The sequence below is a fragment of the Mytilus californianus genome, unplaced genomic scaffold (assembly GCF_021869535.1).
Source record: "Mytilus californianus isolate M0D057914Y unplaced genomic scaffold, xbMytCali1.0.p SCAF_8, whole genome shotgun sequence".
Classification (NCBI taxonomy): Eukaryota; Metazoa; Mollusca; class Bivalvia; order Mytilida; family Mytilidae; genus Mytilus; species Mytilus californianus.
This window is the reverse complement of record NW_026262734.1, coordinates 1,820,867-1,839,576: the sequence shown is the minus strand read 5'-3', so window position 1 is coordinate 1,839,576 and position 18,710 is coordinate 1,820,867. Positions and strand designations below refer to the sequence as shown.

General features: G+C 33.8%; 1 protein-coding gene across 1 annotated transcript; it reads right to left on the bottom strand.

The window, feature by feature from the left end:
- Positions 1-6,369: 6,369 nt before the first annotated feature.
- LOC127711524 (RING finger protein 215-like) lies at positions 6,370-16,791 on the bottom strand. Its single transcript, XM_052217605.1, has 10 exons — positions 16,480-16,791; positions 14,613-14,738; positions 13,995-14,066; positions 13,361-13,446; positions 12,868-12,922; positions 10,658-10,765; positions 10,109-10,222; positions 8,813-8,929; positions 8,180-8,282; positions 6,370-7,760 (listed from the first exon to the last, which is right to left on the bottom strand). Exons 1-10 carry the CDS (start codon positions 16,759-16,761, stop codon positions 7,729-7,731), a joined length of 1,095 nt encoding a protein of 364 aa, XP_052073565.1. The 5' UTR covers positions 16,762-16,791; the 3' UTR covers positions 6,370-7,728.
- Positions 16,792-18,710: the final 1,919 nt, after the last annotated feature.

Genomic DNA, 18,710 nt, shown 5'->3' with positions numbered 1-18,710 from the left:
ACTATGAGATTATATGGTAATCTTTCATGAAGACAAAAATTTAATAATAATGTTAGATATTTTAAAATCCACCTTCATTTCCTATCACATGCTTGTTGTAAATATCTAAAAGTGTGAAAACTCTTGCATTTACATTAGGGATGTCAACAAGTACTCAAATACTCAAGTAAAGCTCAGTAATGCTGAGTATTGATACTCAAATAATCTTTCCTGTAAGGCCATTGTCTCCTATTTTCATAAAATGATTTTCTTGTGAAAGCCCCTCAGAGTATTAAATTAATCATAGTTCCAATATGTTTCAAATGTTTGTGCTAAATTGTTATTTAAAATGTCTCTGAAATCTTCCATTTGGAAATACTAATGAAGTCCTCTGATATATCTTTTAAAGTATAGTGTGTATCACATGAGAATAGCTTTCCTAGGCCTACACTTTTTCGATAAATGTTTCTTACCATGTCTGCCACAATGATACTGTTAGAGTAATTTTGAGGTCAAAAGGACTATTAGATACAAAGTTACAAAACCGAATCTCCCCTGGAATATTTGACAAGATAGTATTTCTTAATAAGAATAAATTCGTCTCATCCTGTGGTGACTCTCATTGAATGGTTAAACTTCTATCATCACAACTTTGTAAAATGTGTTTTCTTTACGATAAAAAAATGTAACTGTTATTTGATCTGGTTTGGCTTTGTAATCATTTATATTGAATATGTGTTTATTAAATAATTGATTAGCTTATTGTTGACTTATTAAGTACATTTAGTTAATGAGCTATTAATTATCCTATATAATTGCCTAGACTATTATCTAGTCCCAGATAATAATGTAGAGTGCTTAACGTCCAAAAACAACCCACAAAATGTAAAAGGTGCACAAAGTACTCGAGTATCACTCATAAAACCAATGAGTTCTCTATTAGTAATTCTTCACCAATTTGACATCCCTAATATTTATTAATATCAAGAGGGGAGACAAATTTCTGAAAATTGCAGCTAATGTTCTTTATTATGAAAATAGATTGGTTCAAGAATGCTGCACAGACAGACAAACAAAGAAGTTCAAGCTGTGTACATTTTCATTCTTTTATCAAGACTATGTACATACATTTGTAGTACTGGTCTTCTCATATACAAAGATGCAATAAATGAAAATAAATACCTTAACATTTGCAAGTCTTGGCATAAATTCCCCCGTTACTATGAATTTTTGTATTCTGTAAATTCCGAAATTATTGCGTGCATTTATTATTTCGATTTTTGAAGAATTAAAAAAAATGCAATTTTAATTATTACAATCTAAGAATAAAATGCTCCCAAGGCGCAGCTTGATACGACCGCAGAGGTCGAACCCTGAACAGTTGGGGCAAGTATGGACACAACATTCAAGCTTGATACAGCTCTGAATTTGGATTGTGATTAAATATTTGACACAGCATAGGTTTCTGACACAGAATGAATGTGGTCTAAGAACTTAAAAATTTTAAATTGGACATTCACCTATTATGGTCCAATATCCAAAATCTAAATACATGGTTAGATTCAGCATATCAAAGAACCCCATATATTCAATTTTTGTTGAAATCAAACAAAGCTTAATTTTGGACCCCGATTTGGACCAACTTGAAAACTGGGCCCATAATCAAAAATATAAATACATGTTTAGATTCAGCATATCAAAGAACCCTAAGAATTCAATTTTTGTTAAAATCAAACTAAGTTTAATTTTGGACCCTTTGGACCTTAATGTAGACCAATTTGAAAATGGAACCAAAAATTAAGAATCTAAATACACGGTTAGATTCGGCATATCAAAGAACCCCAATAATTCAATTTTTGATGAAATCAAACAAAGTTTAATTTTGGACCCTTTGGACCTCAATGTGGACCAATTTAAAAATGGGGCCCAAAATCCAAAAACTAAATACACGGTTAGATTCATCATATTAAAGAACCCCAAGAATTCAAGAATAAAACCCCATTGAAATTGGTCAAGAAATAAGCAATTTATACGAAGTATCTTCTTTTGTACAATACTGTGCAATTAAATATTTCTTGCTATTGCGCAATACTGTACAATTGACAATTTCTTGCTATTGCACAATATTGTGCTATTGGATATTTCTTGCTATTGCGCAATACTGTGCAATTGAAGATTTCTTGCTATTGCGCAATACTGTGCAATTGAAGATTTCTTGCTATTGTGCAATACTGTGCAATTGAAAATTTCTTGCTATTGCACAATACTTATTATATAATAATTTACACATCCTGTTTGGTGTGTATCTCCTACCATATCATTATTATTTGCTTTTAAATATAAATCAGAAATAACCAACTTAAAATGGAAAACTTTTAAAGAAAAAAAAAAGGAAAAAAAGAAAAAAAAGGAAAAAAAAAAAAATCCCCCCCCCCAAATTTTTTGAACCCCCTTATGATTCATCACCCCCAAACTCAATCCCAGCCTTCCCTTTGTGGTATGGTACCTTGCAGTACAATTTCAGAGAGATCCATACACTTGAACACAAGTATAGATTAGCATGATGCATTGACAGCTGGTTAGCGCTGAGAGGCAGCTCCCACTGAGTAGGTGAATATTTTGCTTGTTTAATGACTTTTAGGATACTGTTAGACTTCATACTTGAGGAGGACATTTCTAACACATGGCTTTATCCATAAGAGCTAAAGGAGTTGCATTTTATTCGACATTTTAATCAAAACAGATGTGCACAAAATTTGTGTTTACTTTTCTATCGAGTTAAATCAACCATGAATTCACAACTCAGAAGGCTATTTATATCCTTGACTAAATTTAAACCACATACAGGTAGTTTACAATACAGTACGTTCGCCGTGAATGCTTCCAAACGAACAAGACGCGGAACTAAAGCTGGCAAAAAAGTGTTTCGATTAATAAACACAATCTTAACCCCTAATAGAGACATCATACATGGTAATAATCGAGTCATAAACAGAAGCAATTTGATCGATATATCGGCTGACTGTAACATATCAGCAATAAATGACCATCAAGTGAACACTATTTCAACTGTTACATTACGTCCACGACCGTTATCGAAGACGGTTAATGTTCAAAACCAATGCAATTTGTCCCGAATTCAGAGATCATCTGTGTCTACCATGTGCAAACAATTGTCGCTAACAACGTTAAATGTTAGATCGATAAAGAACAAATCGCTTTCTATCAGTGATTATCTGACTTCGAGTAATACTGACATGCTTGCGCTCACTGAAACATGGCTTGGTTCTGCCGTTGACAAATGTGTTCTGTCTGAGCTTCTACCAAACGGATACGATGTACAGCATGCTGCAAGATCGGATCGAAAAGGCGGAGGTGTTGCCATCGTACATAAATCAAACTTAATTATTAAACGTATTCCGCAAACAAAGAAGAAATTCACACACTTTGAACTTCTTGAATGCAGTGTAAATGCACAAAATCATCAATTTCGCCTATACGTGATCTATCGTCCTCCTCCGTCTCGGAAAAATCAACTAAAGAATTCGACATTTTTTGAGGAGTGGTCAGATTTCCTTGACTACACTGTCAAAATTCCCGAAGAAATCATTCTGACAGGAGACTTAAATTTCCATCTCGATGATAAGAATAATTGTGACACCCGTAAATTTGAAGAAACAATTAGCGACCATGGTCTCGTACAACACGTTGTTGGCGCTACGCATATCCGTGGACACACACTCGACGTTATCCTATGTAGGGAGAATAGTTCCATTCTTGCTAGAGTACCGTCAATTGAGGATCTGCATATCTGTGATGACAAAGGAATTTCCTCGCTAGATCATTTCGCAGTGCTTTGTGAACTTAATATCACGAAACCACCAAAACAAAGAAAGTCTGTGAGTTTTCGGAAGTTCAAAGAAATAAACATTGAAAATTTCGAGAAGGATATAAACAATTCTCTTCTCCTAAATGAGCAAAATCCTTCGGTTGAACATTGTGTTGCTTCGTACGACTCAGTGCTTCGAACTCTCCTCGACAGGCATGCTCCAGAACAATCAAAAGTGATCACTCAGCGACCAAACACAGAGTGGTACACTGATGAGTTGCGTGTTGCAAAGCGAGAACGCCGCAAAGCTGAGCGACAAATGCGAAAAACAAAGCTTGAAGTTCATAAACAGATTTATAAAGAACATTGTTCCAGAACAAGTAAACTGCTCTTCAAATGCAAGACGGACTATTATTCAAATAAAATTTCTGAAGTTGGACACGATCAAAAGAAACTGCTAAAGCTCACAAATGGCCTAATGGGAAACACAAACCAGGTGATTTTGCCATCACACCACAGTGAAATTGAACTATCAAATAGATTCGGCAATTTTTTCCTTGGAAAAATCGAAACAATAAGGAACAATCTATGTTTAGTGAATGAATCGTCTGCCTATGATAATGAAGAATTCAAATACGATTTAAAATTCAAAGGCCAACCACTCACCTTCTTTACACCAGCATCTGTAGAGGAAGTACGTAAAATTATTTTGAAAGCTCCAACCAAATCATGCGAATTAGATCCTCTTCCGACAAATATATTAAAACCGTGTCTAAACAGTTTAGCTACCGTCATCACCAAGATAGTGAACTTGTCACTGGAACAGTGTTGTGTACCATCATCTTTCAAGGAGGCAGTTGTCCGACCACTCTTGAAAAAGGTTAATCTAGACAAAGAGATATTGAAAAATTATCGACCAGTCTCTAATCTTCCGTTCGTATCCAAAGTGGTCGAAAAAGTCGTCGAGACTCGCCTTGAAAACCATCATACGTCAAACTCTCTTCACGACAATGTACAATCAGCCTATCGTGCGTGTCATTCGACCGAGACAGCATTACTTCGTGTGCATCATGACATCACTGTTGCACTTGATAACGACTGTTGTGCCGTTTTACTCATGCTAGACCTATCGGCTGCTTTCGATGTTATCGATCATCCTATTCTAATAAAGCGGATGGAATACTCTTGTGGGATAACCAGTACAGCACTTAGTTGGTTGAAGTCATATCTCGAGATGAGGACTCAGCGAATCGCTATTGGTTCTGTTCTTTCTGATGAGATTCGTCTTCTATTTGGTGTTCCTCAAGGATCGGTCTTGGGACCAAAACTTTATTGCATTTTCGCAAGACCAATTGGTGAAATATGTAAACGACATAATATGTGTTATCACTGTTATGCAGACGACACACAAGTTTATCTCGTATTAAAACCACTTGATAATTGGACAAATATATCAAAGCGACTTGAGGCTTGCGTAGCTGACATCAGCAAGTGGATGTGCTCGAATCTGCTTAAATTAAACGAGGACAAAACTGAGCTTTTAGTGTTTGCTCCAAAAAACCGAGTGAAGAACCTCTCAGACTTGCATCTCAAGTTTGGTGGAAACATTGTCAGTGATACTGAGTGCGTAAAAAACCTAGGCATTTATTTTGAGAAAACTTTGGCAATGGACAAACAAATTAGCGCTGTTTCAAAATCATGTTTTCATCAGATAAGAAACATTGGACGAATTCGTCCATTTATTACCGAAGAAGCATGCAAAACATTAGTATGCTCCCTTGTAACCTCTCGTTTGGATTATGGGAACGCATTGCTGTATGGACTCCCATCAACTACTATTCAAAGATTACAGCGAGTTCAAAACACAGCAGCCAGGGTCATTACAAGGAGAAGGAAATACGACCACATAACGCCAATCCTAAAGTCTCTACATTGGCTCCCCGTAACATATCGATGCCAATATAAACTCCTCGTCTATGTGTTCAAGGCTTTGCATGAGGAGGCACCGGTCTACCTACAAGAACTCGTTAATATATATAAACCAATGCGAACTCTCAGATCTGAAAATGCCATGATTTTAACAACACCACGTGTGAGAACTAAAACATATGGGGAAAGGAGATTCGACAAAGCAGCAGCCGTTCTATGGAATGATTTACCAAGTGATATACGGAACATCCATTCTGTGAACGCTTTTAAGAAACACCTGAAAACTCATTTATTCAGACATGCTTTTTCATAGTTCTTAAAATATTTTATATCGCTGTAATTTTTGAATTTTTAGGCAAATATTTTTTATTTATTTTTATTTTGTACGGGTTCAATGTCTCCTTTATATTACCATGCCCATTTATATAAATTTTATTGTTGATCAGTAAATTTAATAGTATAGTTTTATATGCCATTTATTTTAAATATGTTTGTTTTAGGATCTCATAACATGGGCTTTCATATTTTATTGTTAATGCTTATATATGTGTGTGAATATGTTGTAAAGCGCTTAGGGTAATTTTTGATATTATATAATGCGCTGTTATAAATACTGTATAATAATAATAATTATTGTCTGGAAACTAGAAAAATGTGTTTTTTGGCCCCTTTTTGGCCCCAAATTCCTAAACGTTTAGGGCAATTACCCCCAAACTCAAACCCAGCTTTCCCTTTGTGATATGGAACCTTGAAGTACAATTTCAGAAAGATCCATACACTTACACACAAGTTATTGTCCTGAAACTAGAAAAATGCTTGTTTTTTGCCCCTTTTGGGCCCCTAATTCCTAAAATATTGAGGCAATTACCCCCAAACTCAATTCCAGCTTTCCCTTTGTGATATGGAACCTTGTAGTACAATTTCAGAAAGATCCATACACTTACACACAAGTTATTGTCATGAAACTAGAAAAATGCTTGTTTTTTGCCCCTTTTTTGGCCCCTAATTCCTAAAATTTTGAGGCAATTACCCCCAAAATCAATCCCAGCATTCCTTTTGTGATATGGAACCTTGTGGTACAATGTCAGAGAGGTCCATACACTAACACACAAGTTATGTCTGGAAGTTACAAAAATGCTTATTTTTGGCCCCTAATTCCTTTACTGTTGGTACCATAACCCCCAAAATCAATCCCAACCTTCCTTTTGTGGTATTGAACCTTGTGGTAAAATTTCATAGAGATCCATTCACTTAAACTAAAGTTAGAGTGCGAAAACCAATGTGTCTTCGGACGACGACGACGACGATGACGCCAACGTCATACCAATATACGACCACAAAAATTTTTTTGTGGTCGTATAAAAAGCTTCTTACATATATATGTAAATTATATCAGAATGCGAGTTCTTATTATTGCAATACTCAAGGAGTTGCAATTTTCGCATTGAATTTCTGAATTTACAGTAAATCAGGTACGAACTGATGAAAACCTAAAATTTGAACCCCCCTTTTCCAGATGGAACCCCATGAAGAACATGATGGGTGATACTGGTGCAAACAGGAACTGATTACCCTCCTGGAGGAACCCAGTTCTCCTTGATTATTGGTGGAGATCCTGTTAATAAATCTTTGTTTTCTGTGTAATCAATGGTTATGTTTTGTTATTGTTGTTTGTCTCTTCATTCTTTTTTCTTTAGTCTGGTCCCGATGTCCGCTGTTTTGCTGCAATGCTGAGGTACTATGATCTCTGTATTCCTAAAGACTATTCCCTATTAATTTGTTGGTTGTATTTTGTTTGCACATACATGATTAACGTCTAACAAGCTTGTAATTCTTAATAAATAATAGGACATGTTAAAGATATAAATGCCCTGTAAGATCACAAATTTTCATGATAAATAATAAATACATTTAAAAAGGCAGTAAGTACAAAACCAAACACCCTGTATGTGTAGCATCCAAACGACCAATTATTGTTCATGCATCAGTGATTAGTTACCAAGGAAACCACCATGTAGAGTCTCTGTAAACAATAGGTCATATTTAGTTTAGATAATGAATATACAGACAAAAATCAGGCTGTTGGTTTTTTTCGTTTGAATTGTTTCACATTTTTTATGTTGGCCTGTTAATAGAGTTCTGACTATACGGTACGTGTTTTACTCATTGTTAAAGGCCATACAGTGACCTATAACTGCTAAAATCCACTATTTCGTCTCTGATGGATAGTTTTCTTATTGGCAATCATAACACATCTCTTTATTTATATTTCGTATTTGTTGTGTGACTGTCTTGTTTGTATTACTGGCCATGATTTCTGTCTCAAATATCCTCATTCTACTTTTATTTATCTTCATTAGATTTCTAGTATTGAACTGAATTATGAAAAATATTGTATTATCAATTAATCCGAGTCATGGTCTGCCTATAAAAATGACTTACCAACAATGTTGAGTTTACACAGTGGACAAGTCCTATTTTTCACCAACCAAGGGTCTACACATTTGGTGTGGAACTCGTGAGAACATGGAAGCACCCGTAATTTCTGTGAATTAGAAATATTGCAACATATGAAATTGAATTTAAACTTTTCTTTGGTCAAACTTTTTATTTGGGTTGAAACACTTTTGGTACATATTTTATATAGAGCATGTCTCATAGCTTTAGATAAAAATTAAGAATATTCCCATACTGATTGTCCTCAGTTACAAAATACTCAAATCAAAGAACCTGTGGGCACTGAGCAGGTAAAGATTCCTTTCATTTTTTGCATTGTGAACTGCATTGTATTGAGCAATGGAATCATTTAGGCAATATTTTGAACTGGAGTTATCTTTCTTTGTCCATAAGTTCTGCAACTTATCTAATTTTTAATAAAAAAAGTTTTCTCATCAAGTATTGTTCTACAGATACATATCATTTTGTAACTTTAATATCTAAGTATATATCATTAAAATGTCAACCAAAAATTTCAATTTTTGTTTTTACCTGTAAAGGACTACACTTCCTCCTTTTGTCAAAATAAATAATCAGTTAAGGGCTACAATTCTACACTCCCCTGAACTATTTGATTACCTGTTTAGGACTGAATTGGTCCAAACATATTGCACAAATGTCACCTGACATATCATACTTATATTTCCTTGTTTTCATCAACATCAGAGATTCTTGAGCTAATTTTCTTAGTGATCTCTGAAAAAAAAGTAAATGTTAAATAGAATAGTTTTACACTAGAGTCAAATAAAATAAACAGTCATTAAATAAGTATTATTCTGATAAAAAAAATGCCATGTAGCAAATCATTTTAATTCAAACAACTTCAGGTGAAAGGTATTAAGTAAGTCATGTTACATATATAAAATATTAATCAACTTGTAAAATCAAATAAGTCATTCTTATCAAATTATTTTTTCTCTTCTGCATGTTTCTAATTACTGACTCACCACATGCTTATATCAGTCTAAGGTAAAAATATTAAACCAAAATGTACTAAACAAGAAATAGTTAGCTTATTATCAGTATGCTTGTGTTGAATTGTTTTTTTTAACTCAGATATTAATCAACAAAGATTGTTAGTTTTCATGTGGAAGGTTGGTGGTTCTTTGCATGCATGCAGGCTTTCTACATCAACAAAACATGGTAACTAAACATGGCAATAACACAAACTAACAAACAAATAATTATCAGTAGAGGTAGGTATATTTGTTAAAAAATAAACTGACATATATATCAGACGTTCTATTGTTGTCCTCCAAATATCTTGTGGGTTTTTTTGGGATGTTGGGTTGCTGTCTACATATACAATGTAAAATGGCTGTCCTTATCAAGAGATTAAGATTAAAACCTTAGAGGAAATCAGAAAATTTAACCAGATTGACCCCATAGAAGTAAGACCTAATAGGACATCTATAGCTGCATTTTTGAACAAGTATGGCTTTGTAAATTGTGGTACTTTTTTATTAATGCATCTCAGGATCAAGAATGCTTCATTTTGTATAATTTCAATTAAATTATCCTAAAAAGTGTTACGTCTGAAAACATGCGTGGTGCTTCACCAGTGAGTAGGTAAGATAAAAGTGACAATACAGTCAAACCTGCTTTAAAGGTAACTTCCAAGTTCCATCAAACAAAAACATATGTGGTGCTTCACCAGAGAGTAGGTAAGATAAAAGTGACAATACAGTCAAACCTGCTATAAAGGTCACTTCCATCAAACAAACACCTGTCGTGTTAGGTCACTTTCATCTTGTCCCACTGTTGAAATACCAAAAGACATTTCGAACCTCAATTCAAAGACAAACTTTTTGATGAGGTCAGATTTTTCTGGTCACAAGGGTATGTATCATGTGTTTTATATGGATTATTTTATACCTCTATATCACTGTCTCCATCACCGACATCAAGTAATCTTGTTTTAATGGCCACTAAGATCATCAAAGTCAATAAAATTGAGTAGAAAAAGTTCCAAAAGTTTGCAGGATCAGCCTAAAAAAAATCTCAGATTAATGAATTTACTTAAAATTAACTTTTATATTAACTGAGACAAATCCAATTAATACAATACACAATGATAAAAACAAATTACACATTTGTTTACACTGAATTGCTTATTGCTGTTTTCCTTGTAGCTGTGTTTTGGTTAAATCTAAAATAAACCAGTATTAAGAGTTACCGTAAGTGATTTTGCTGTACTAATTATATTTTGTGTTTTTTATGTACCTTTTGTAATCACCAAAATGAATTCAAATCTTTTAAATGTTAGGCTGTAGTGGAAGAGAGCAGAGCACAGGGCTGTATGTTGACCTCTAGATGTCGTTTGGATTTTAGTCTCATTTGGTAGACATCTCATTGACCTACATGTATATCATGTATATCTAACATTTCCTTGTAGTCCTGCACATGTGACTTTATTAAACCTACCTTTTCTTCATTTTCCTGATGACCAAGACAGACAACTCCGTCCCATTCATGATAACCTTTCCCGTAAGTCCTACCACATGTAGACCATAGGGTCAATGTAGGGTAGATCTGAAATCAAACAAAATTTAATATAATATTATCACCATGTCCTGCCACATGTAGACCATAGAGTCAAGGTAGGGTAGATCTGAAATCAAACAGCATTTAATATAATATTATTACCATGTCCTGCCACATGTAGACCATAGAGTCAAGGTAGGATAGATCTGAAATCAAACAAAATTTAATATAATATTATCACCATGTCCTGCCACATGTAGACCATAGAGTCAAGGTAGGGTAGATCTGAAATCAAACAGAATTTAATATAATATTATCACCATGTCCTGCCACATGTAGACCATAGAGTCAAGGAAGGGTAGATCTGAAATCAAACAGAATTTAATATAATATTATCACCATGTCCTGCCACATGTAGACCATAGAGTCAAGGTAGGGTAGATCTGAAATCAAATGGTATTTAATATAATATTATCACCATGTCCTGCCACATGTAGACCATAGAGTCAAGGAAGGGTAGATCTGAAATCAAACAGTATTTAATATAATATTATCACCATGTCCTGCCACGTGTAGACCATAGAGTCAAGGAAGGGTAGATCTGAAATCAAACGGCATTTAATATAATATTATTACCATGTCCTGCCACATGTAGACCATAGAGTCAAGGTAGGGTAGATCTGAAATCAAATGGTATTTAATATAATATTATCACCATGTACTGCCACATGTAGACCATAGAGTCAAGGTAGGGTAGATCTGAAATCAAACAGCATTTAATATAATATAATCACCATGTCCTGCCACATGTAGACCATAGAGTCAAGGTAGGGTAGATCTGAAATCAAACAGCATTTAATATAATATTATCATCATGTCCTGCCACATGTAGACCATAGAGTCAAAAGTAGGGTAGATCTGAAATCAAACAGCATTTAATATAATATTATCACCATGTCCTGCCACATGTAGACCATAGAGTCAAGGTAGGGTAGATCTGAAATCAAACAGCATTTAATATAATATTATTACCATGTCCTGCCACATGTAGACAATAGAGTCAAGGTAGGGTAGATCTGAAATCAAACAGCATTTAATATAATATTATCACCATGTCCTGCCACATGTAGACCATAGAGTCAAGGTAGGGTAGATCTGAAATCAAACAGCATTTAATATAATATTATCACCATGTCCTGCCACATGTAGACCATAGAGTCAAGGTAGGGTAGATCTGAAATCAAACAGAATTTAATATAATATTATCACCATGTCCTACCACATGTAGACCATAGAGTCAAAGTAGGGTAGATCTGAAATCAAACAGAATTTAATATAATATTATCACCATGTCCTACCACATATAGACCATAGCGTCAAAGTAGGTTAGATCTGAAATCAAACAGTGTTTAATATAATAGTATCACCATGTCCTGCCACATGTAGACCATAGAGTCAAGGTAGGGTAGATCTGAAATCAAAATAAATTTTGCCAAATTAGGCTAACTCTGAAATTCATATTCTTTCTTTTTAAAATGATTTGAATAAAATAGGAGTACAAGATTTGAATATGTCCTGTCACAGAATATACTAATAGTCAAAGTAGGCTAGTTCTAAATTACTGTATATTCAGAAAGCTGAAAAAAAAACTATATAAAGTCCATATATCAGTTTTACAAATTAATTAATGTGTAAACAAACTTTAACTCCAGACAGTTAACTGCAAAGTATCTAAGTCCTTTTCTCAGTAAAAAATGGTAAAATGAAAAAACATATTTTCAAAATTTTGCTCTGGGTACATACTGGACATAAAAAGCTTCTGTCCAAATTTCATAAAATTCCGTGAAGGTTTGAGAAAGTTATTGATGACTGATTTAATTAAACCAAAGACTGAATGTTGACAGCGTTGACCATGACAGAACCTATAATTGGCATGCCTTGCTTCTGCCACATAAATGTCACAAGCTAGACAAAAAGCAACTTGTTAGGTACTTTTCAAATTTTTGTTCATCATCAAATGGCCATTTTATTTCCTTTTTGCCCATGCACATCCCCCCTCTTTATGACCATCTTAGATGAGTTCAAGAAAGGACACTCACTTTATAAACTCAATTTCATTGACTGAAAATATAGAATGATGTAAGACTTACCACAATATTATGCTGTGTCATGTTAATCCTAATGCTAGCCTTAGACTTTATTTTACTGAAATAGAGAATAAAACAAATTACTTTTTTTTCCTTCAGAAAATGAATGATGCTATGGGGGAGAGTAACTTCATAAGTCATTTTCCATAACTACATTAAGAATGGATATGGGGTAAGAGATAAATAAATTGAGAAAATAAAGGAAATGGGGTAGATATATATACTTAGATTAAGAAAAAGAAAATATATGTGGTAGATGTAAATTGAAAAAGAAAAGATATGCCTCAGATGTTCCATAAATTGAGAACAAAAATATTTAGATAGATATACATAAATAAATCAGTACTTTGTACGTACATCTATGAATATCATGACTTGTCATGTAAATGTATCATATGTACATTAATCTCATTTATCAACTTAACTTAACTACCAGTGTGAAGATTTTAGCATTGCTTGTGTATTAATGGGTTTCCTATAGTATATACTTTCCTACCTTTTAAGGACCACTATCATATCTGTAATATTCTCCAAAGCTTCCACAATTATCACAGGGAAAGAAAACATCTGTTTGACTTCAAGCTAGAAAATAAAATGTAATAAAAGGGTGATTATCTAGTGACTTGTGCATATGCTTAATACAAATTCAGTAAACATAGACAATTCTTCACCATGGTGTTGGACATGTTGCTATTTAAAATTTTTTTTTTTATATATGTTGATTTAGAGTACAAAGGAGATGTAAAACTATTGAGTTATTAAATTTTTGCAATGAACTGAAATGTTTTAAAAGCTTCGTCATGAATGATTGTGCTTTTTTACTACAAATATGTACATGATGTACATGTACTTTCTGAAAGACATTCAATTTTTGATTTTTTTTATTCCATTACATTTATCTTGTTCCCTCTCTCTCTTTGTATCCTAAATAGGAATAAGCTGGTTGAGATTTAGTATGATGAGAGCTGAGGCTCCAAACAACCAATGGTCACCCCATCCAGCCCCTCCCTTAATATCCTAAATACCTCTTTAAGTATATACTAGTTTATAGTAAATATGATGATAGCTGAGGCTCCAAACATGATGTCATCTCACCCTACTCCCACCCCCTCACTTTGTATTCTTATTACCTCTTTTAGTATATCCTGGTTTAGAGTAAGTATGATGATAGCTGAGGCTCCAAACATCAGGGCCTTCTGCATCTATAATATGAAATGAATTATCATAAACAAACATTACTTTATCCCAAAAGACAATAACTTCAGTATAGAGCTTGATATACTTTTAGACACTTTTCTATTGTCGAAAGCTGTTTTAACCTTGACCCCTAGATGTATTTTGGTTATTTTTTAAATTAGAGATATCTTATTGGTTTTGGTACCCCATTGGTATACACATCACAAAACCCTTCATTCATAATAATTTTTTTCATAAACAGTCACCCTATCCATGCAAACACATTATTGCAACTCCTAGAGTTGTCTTTGCTCCTATTCCTTAATCAGTGTGCTTGGCAAATATTATATGCAAATTTGATTTACCCAGCCAGGAACCAAACCAAATACCTCTTGCACCTGATGCAAACCTGCTTATACAAGATCAACACTTAAAGCAGTTTTGCTGATGCAACTAATTTGTCTCATCATTCCAGTGAAATAAACATTTTAAGTTGTTCTAGGACTTCCCCGTAAAACCACACCATACCAATTTTACCCTCTTATTCCATGATGAGACATATTAAAGCATACCCTGTCTATTACTGATGGACAACCATCATCTAGTGTGCCTCTCTCTGGGTAATGAAAAACAGCTATCCAGTCTTGTGGTAGCCTGGCATAACTCTCTGCATCCTTTTTTCCACAATCAGAGTCAGCCTGAAAAACAGTCATATGCAATAATAAACAGTGTCATCTTAAAGTCTAGTTCAAAATATGTTATCCAAAAACTAAGTTTTACACTTTTTTCTGTCCCAAATATTTCACTAACTTAGGTAATGGTTGGATGTATGGGTAAAAGGCTATTGTCCCAAAACAATACAATCGCAAAAATTGCAGTCTATGAATTACTGCTGTAACCTTGACCTTTGACCTCAAAACCAATTGGTCTTTTTCACCCCAAAGTTTAAATCCAGCCTCCAACAAAGATTGGTAAAGATCTGATTTATGGTTCAAATGATTATGATATTGTTGGAAACAATTAAAACTTTCCCAAAAAGTTCAGTCTATTCAAAGGAACTGTGACCTTGACCTTTGACCTACTGACCTAGAAATCAAGAAGGGTCTTGTTCCTTCCAAGGAGCATCTTGATGCTAAGTTTGGAGAAGGATGGACACATGGTTCAAAAGTTCTCATCTGTAAACTAAAATTTTAGTCTTTCTATTGTTGTAGTTACTTTGACCTGATCTAGTGACATCAAAATAAAAAGAAGAAATCCTAACCCCATAAGGCATTTTCAAACCAGGTTTGGTAACGATATTGTTTATGGCTCAATAGATCATTGTTCAGAAACCATAATGTAGACACTTGAATGGCTTCATTATTGTTAAAATGCTGAATTCAACTACACCCAGACTCTGCTCAATCAAAGAGATTGTACCAGGTTTTGGGAAAACATTGAATTATTTGGCTTGCTGGCATTAGGCTTGTTCCAAAATAATTACACTGTACATGTTCCAGAAACAGATTTTCCATAAATTCTATCAAAACAGCATCATACCACTCAGCATTTCAAATGAAAACCTGCAATCATGTTGAATATATCCCAGCTCCAGTGTTATGTAGATAGTATTAATTTAGAGGACCATGCTCCCAGTGGACATACAACATGTTTAATTCTTGTATATACATTGTATTAAGTAATCTGTCATTCAAATATCAAATACTTTATATATTATAAGGTTATTTTCATCTTCTAGCACAAGGTTGATTCATCAGCTCAGTAGTGAGTGCTTTCGTAGTGACATGATTTGTAACATACATTCCTAGAATTCTGTTAATAAATTAAGAGCTCGGAGAAAAACAAATGTGGTGTACGAGATTAATGCAAACAGATTGGATTAAGAAACTTTGACGGACGTTATCTACCCAAGGTCTTTCTAACGGACATACAGAGTGGAGCAGTTACTAGATTAAACTTTGTGAAAATTTACAAAGCAATAATATTTTTTAAGCACTAGCTTCAAGAGTGATAATACACCTTATCGCTATTTGGAAATCTGTGCCAGTTGACCAGAGAATCTGCGCGGCTTGAACTATTGACGTCATACAACAATCACTTTTCCATTGTGGCGTCAAATATTTTCTATTATGACGTCAAAATTTTATGGGAACCTTTGTGATGTCCAGTAATGGCGGACAAATAGCGATAAGGTGTATTAAATAAGAAATTATGAGCCTCACAGTACTAAAAAGGGAGATAATTTGCAACGATATAAAGATGGTTGCCATGAAGCCTTTGAACTTGGAGGACAAGTAGTATAGGTCATATAAAGATGACTGGAAACCCATCTGTTCAACCAAAAAAGCACCAAAGAGCATTCGACCTTTGGAGAGGATTAAAGAAGGTCAAAGGTTAAGGATGTTTTTTTTAAAATTAATTTTGAATGACATTCCGTACCATATGTAATCTTCCATTCGCCTTAGCAGTTTTACCAATGCTTGCAAATCTTCCTTTAATGTGTTGTAGCAGAATATTATCATTATCTTCCCTTCCAAAGCTGACGTCGTCGACACCTTTTCCAGACAGCTGTGGCTGTCCACTAGAAAACTCATGTTTATGAATGTTTATCACTGCAAATTCCTCCGCTACAGAGAGAACAGGTGTCAGTGATATTAAATACAATAATACTGCAAACGATTTGGAGTTTTTGGACTTATTATGATTATGAAACGTTCCCATTTGTGAGTCCGTCTGTAATGTTATGATTAAATATACCTTTTGCTTCTCTATTTTTGAAGAGCAACAAGTGTCCGGTCTATCTAAATACCAAAATGTACACAACGTCCTTCTTAATTTTTAAACACAAGATTTTTTTAAATGATGAAAAATAAAATAGTTTGATATTCTGACATGCAATATAAGGCAGTATTAGCTCAAAGTGAAAGCATGCAATGGATTAACTAAAGGCTCTTGAGATATGCACTATTCAGTGATATTAACAAGACAAAATAAAAATTTACCAAATTTTCTCATTTATTTTTTTCAGAAATTGTATTGGTAATCATTTTGGCTATTTTAGATCTCTCTTTTTATAATACTTTTCAATATAAAAGGCAAAAATGTTACAATTTGTTAAATTGGATACATGGTTATAAATGGTTTCAGTCATCCACGATTTATAATTAGTTAGGCCTACTGTAAATTCATAAATTAATGCGAGGTTTTTATTAATGCAAATAATGCGACTTGGTGATTATCGCAATAATAAGAACTCGCATTCTGATATCTGATACATATATATGTATGAAGATTTTCATGAAATTGCAATAATTAATCTTGCATTTTTGTCCATTCCATAAAAATCGCAATAATAAATGCATACAATAATTTCTGAATTTACAGTAGAACTTGTATTGCTGACTATTTTTGCTTTTTACAGTTACAGATTATCTATTATAGGTTTCAAGATAATAGGTAAAAATGCTAAAATTTGTCAAATATGAAGCTATTTAAGGGCATTAACCACAGGCATTTGTCTCTACAAAAATACTAATATACCTTAATTTTTTTTCAGACTAGTGCCTGTGAGTTGATCAATGGTTTCAGAAATATTGGCATTTTTGTAGGTCATGAATTACTGATCATTTAGCTGCATAAAGTTTCTATTTATATCTATTATAAATTTCAAGATAGAAGGTAAAAACACTAACCAGAGTGCACACGCTAAAATATCTTGCTTGCTTTGCCTATCATGATTGAATTTATTTTGAAAGTCTGTAATACGAAGGTTTCAATACACTTAACATTATTAATGATCCATGAAAATGAGGTGAAGGTCAGATGAACCATGCCAGACAGACATGTACACCTTAAAATCATTTCATACACCAAATATAGTGGCCTTATTGCTTATAGTACCTCAGAAACACACCAAACCACAAAAACTTAACACTGACCAATGAACCATGAAAATTAAGGTTATATGAACCCTGCCAGACAGACAAGTAAACCTAACAATCACCTACAAATATATTTGACCTATTGCTTTAAGTATCTGATAAACTGATGAAAACACAAAAATTTAACACTGACCAATGACCAATTGAAACGAGGTCAAGGTCATATGAACCCTGTCAAGACATCCTAAAAATATAAGGGAGCTGAAACACCTTGCCTTACTGTACTGTCTCTGCCCCCAGTCCTGAATCTTCCAAGGCTCAGTTCCATCATTAAACTCATATGACAAGTTTTTACTTGCACCCAGTAATTGTTTTTGTTAATTGAATTTAAAAATAAATTTCATGCCCATTCCAAAAGTGTAGCAGGATGGCCAACCAGCTGAAGGTGACCCGTTACTAGAAGAAGACAGACATGTACACATTACAATCATTCCATACATCAAATATAATTTACCTATTGTTTATAGTATCTGATAAACTGACAAAACCATGAAAACTTAACATTGACCAATGAATCATGAAAATAAGGTCATGGTCAATTTTTTAGGTCATATGAACCCTGCCAGATAGACATTTACACCTTACAATCATTCCATACACCAAATATAGTTTACCTATTGCTTATAGCATCTGATTAACTGACAAAACCATGAAAACTTAACATTGACCATTGAATCATGAAAATAAGGTCAAGGTCATATGAAACCTGCCAGGTAGATATGTACACAT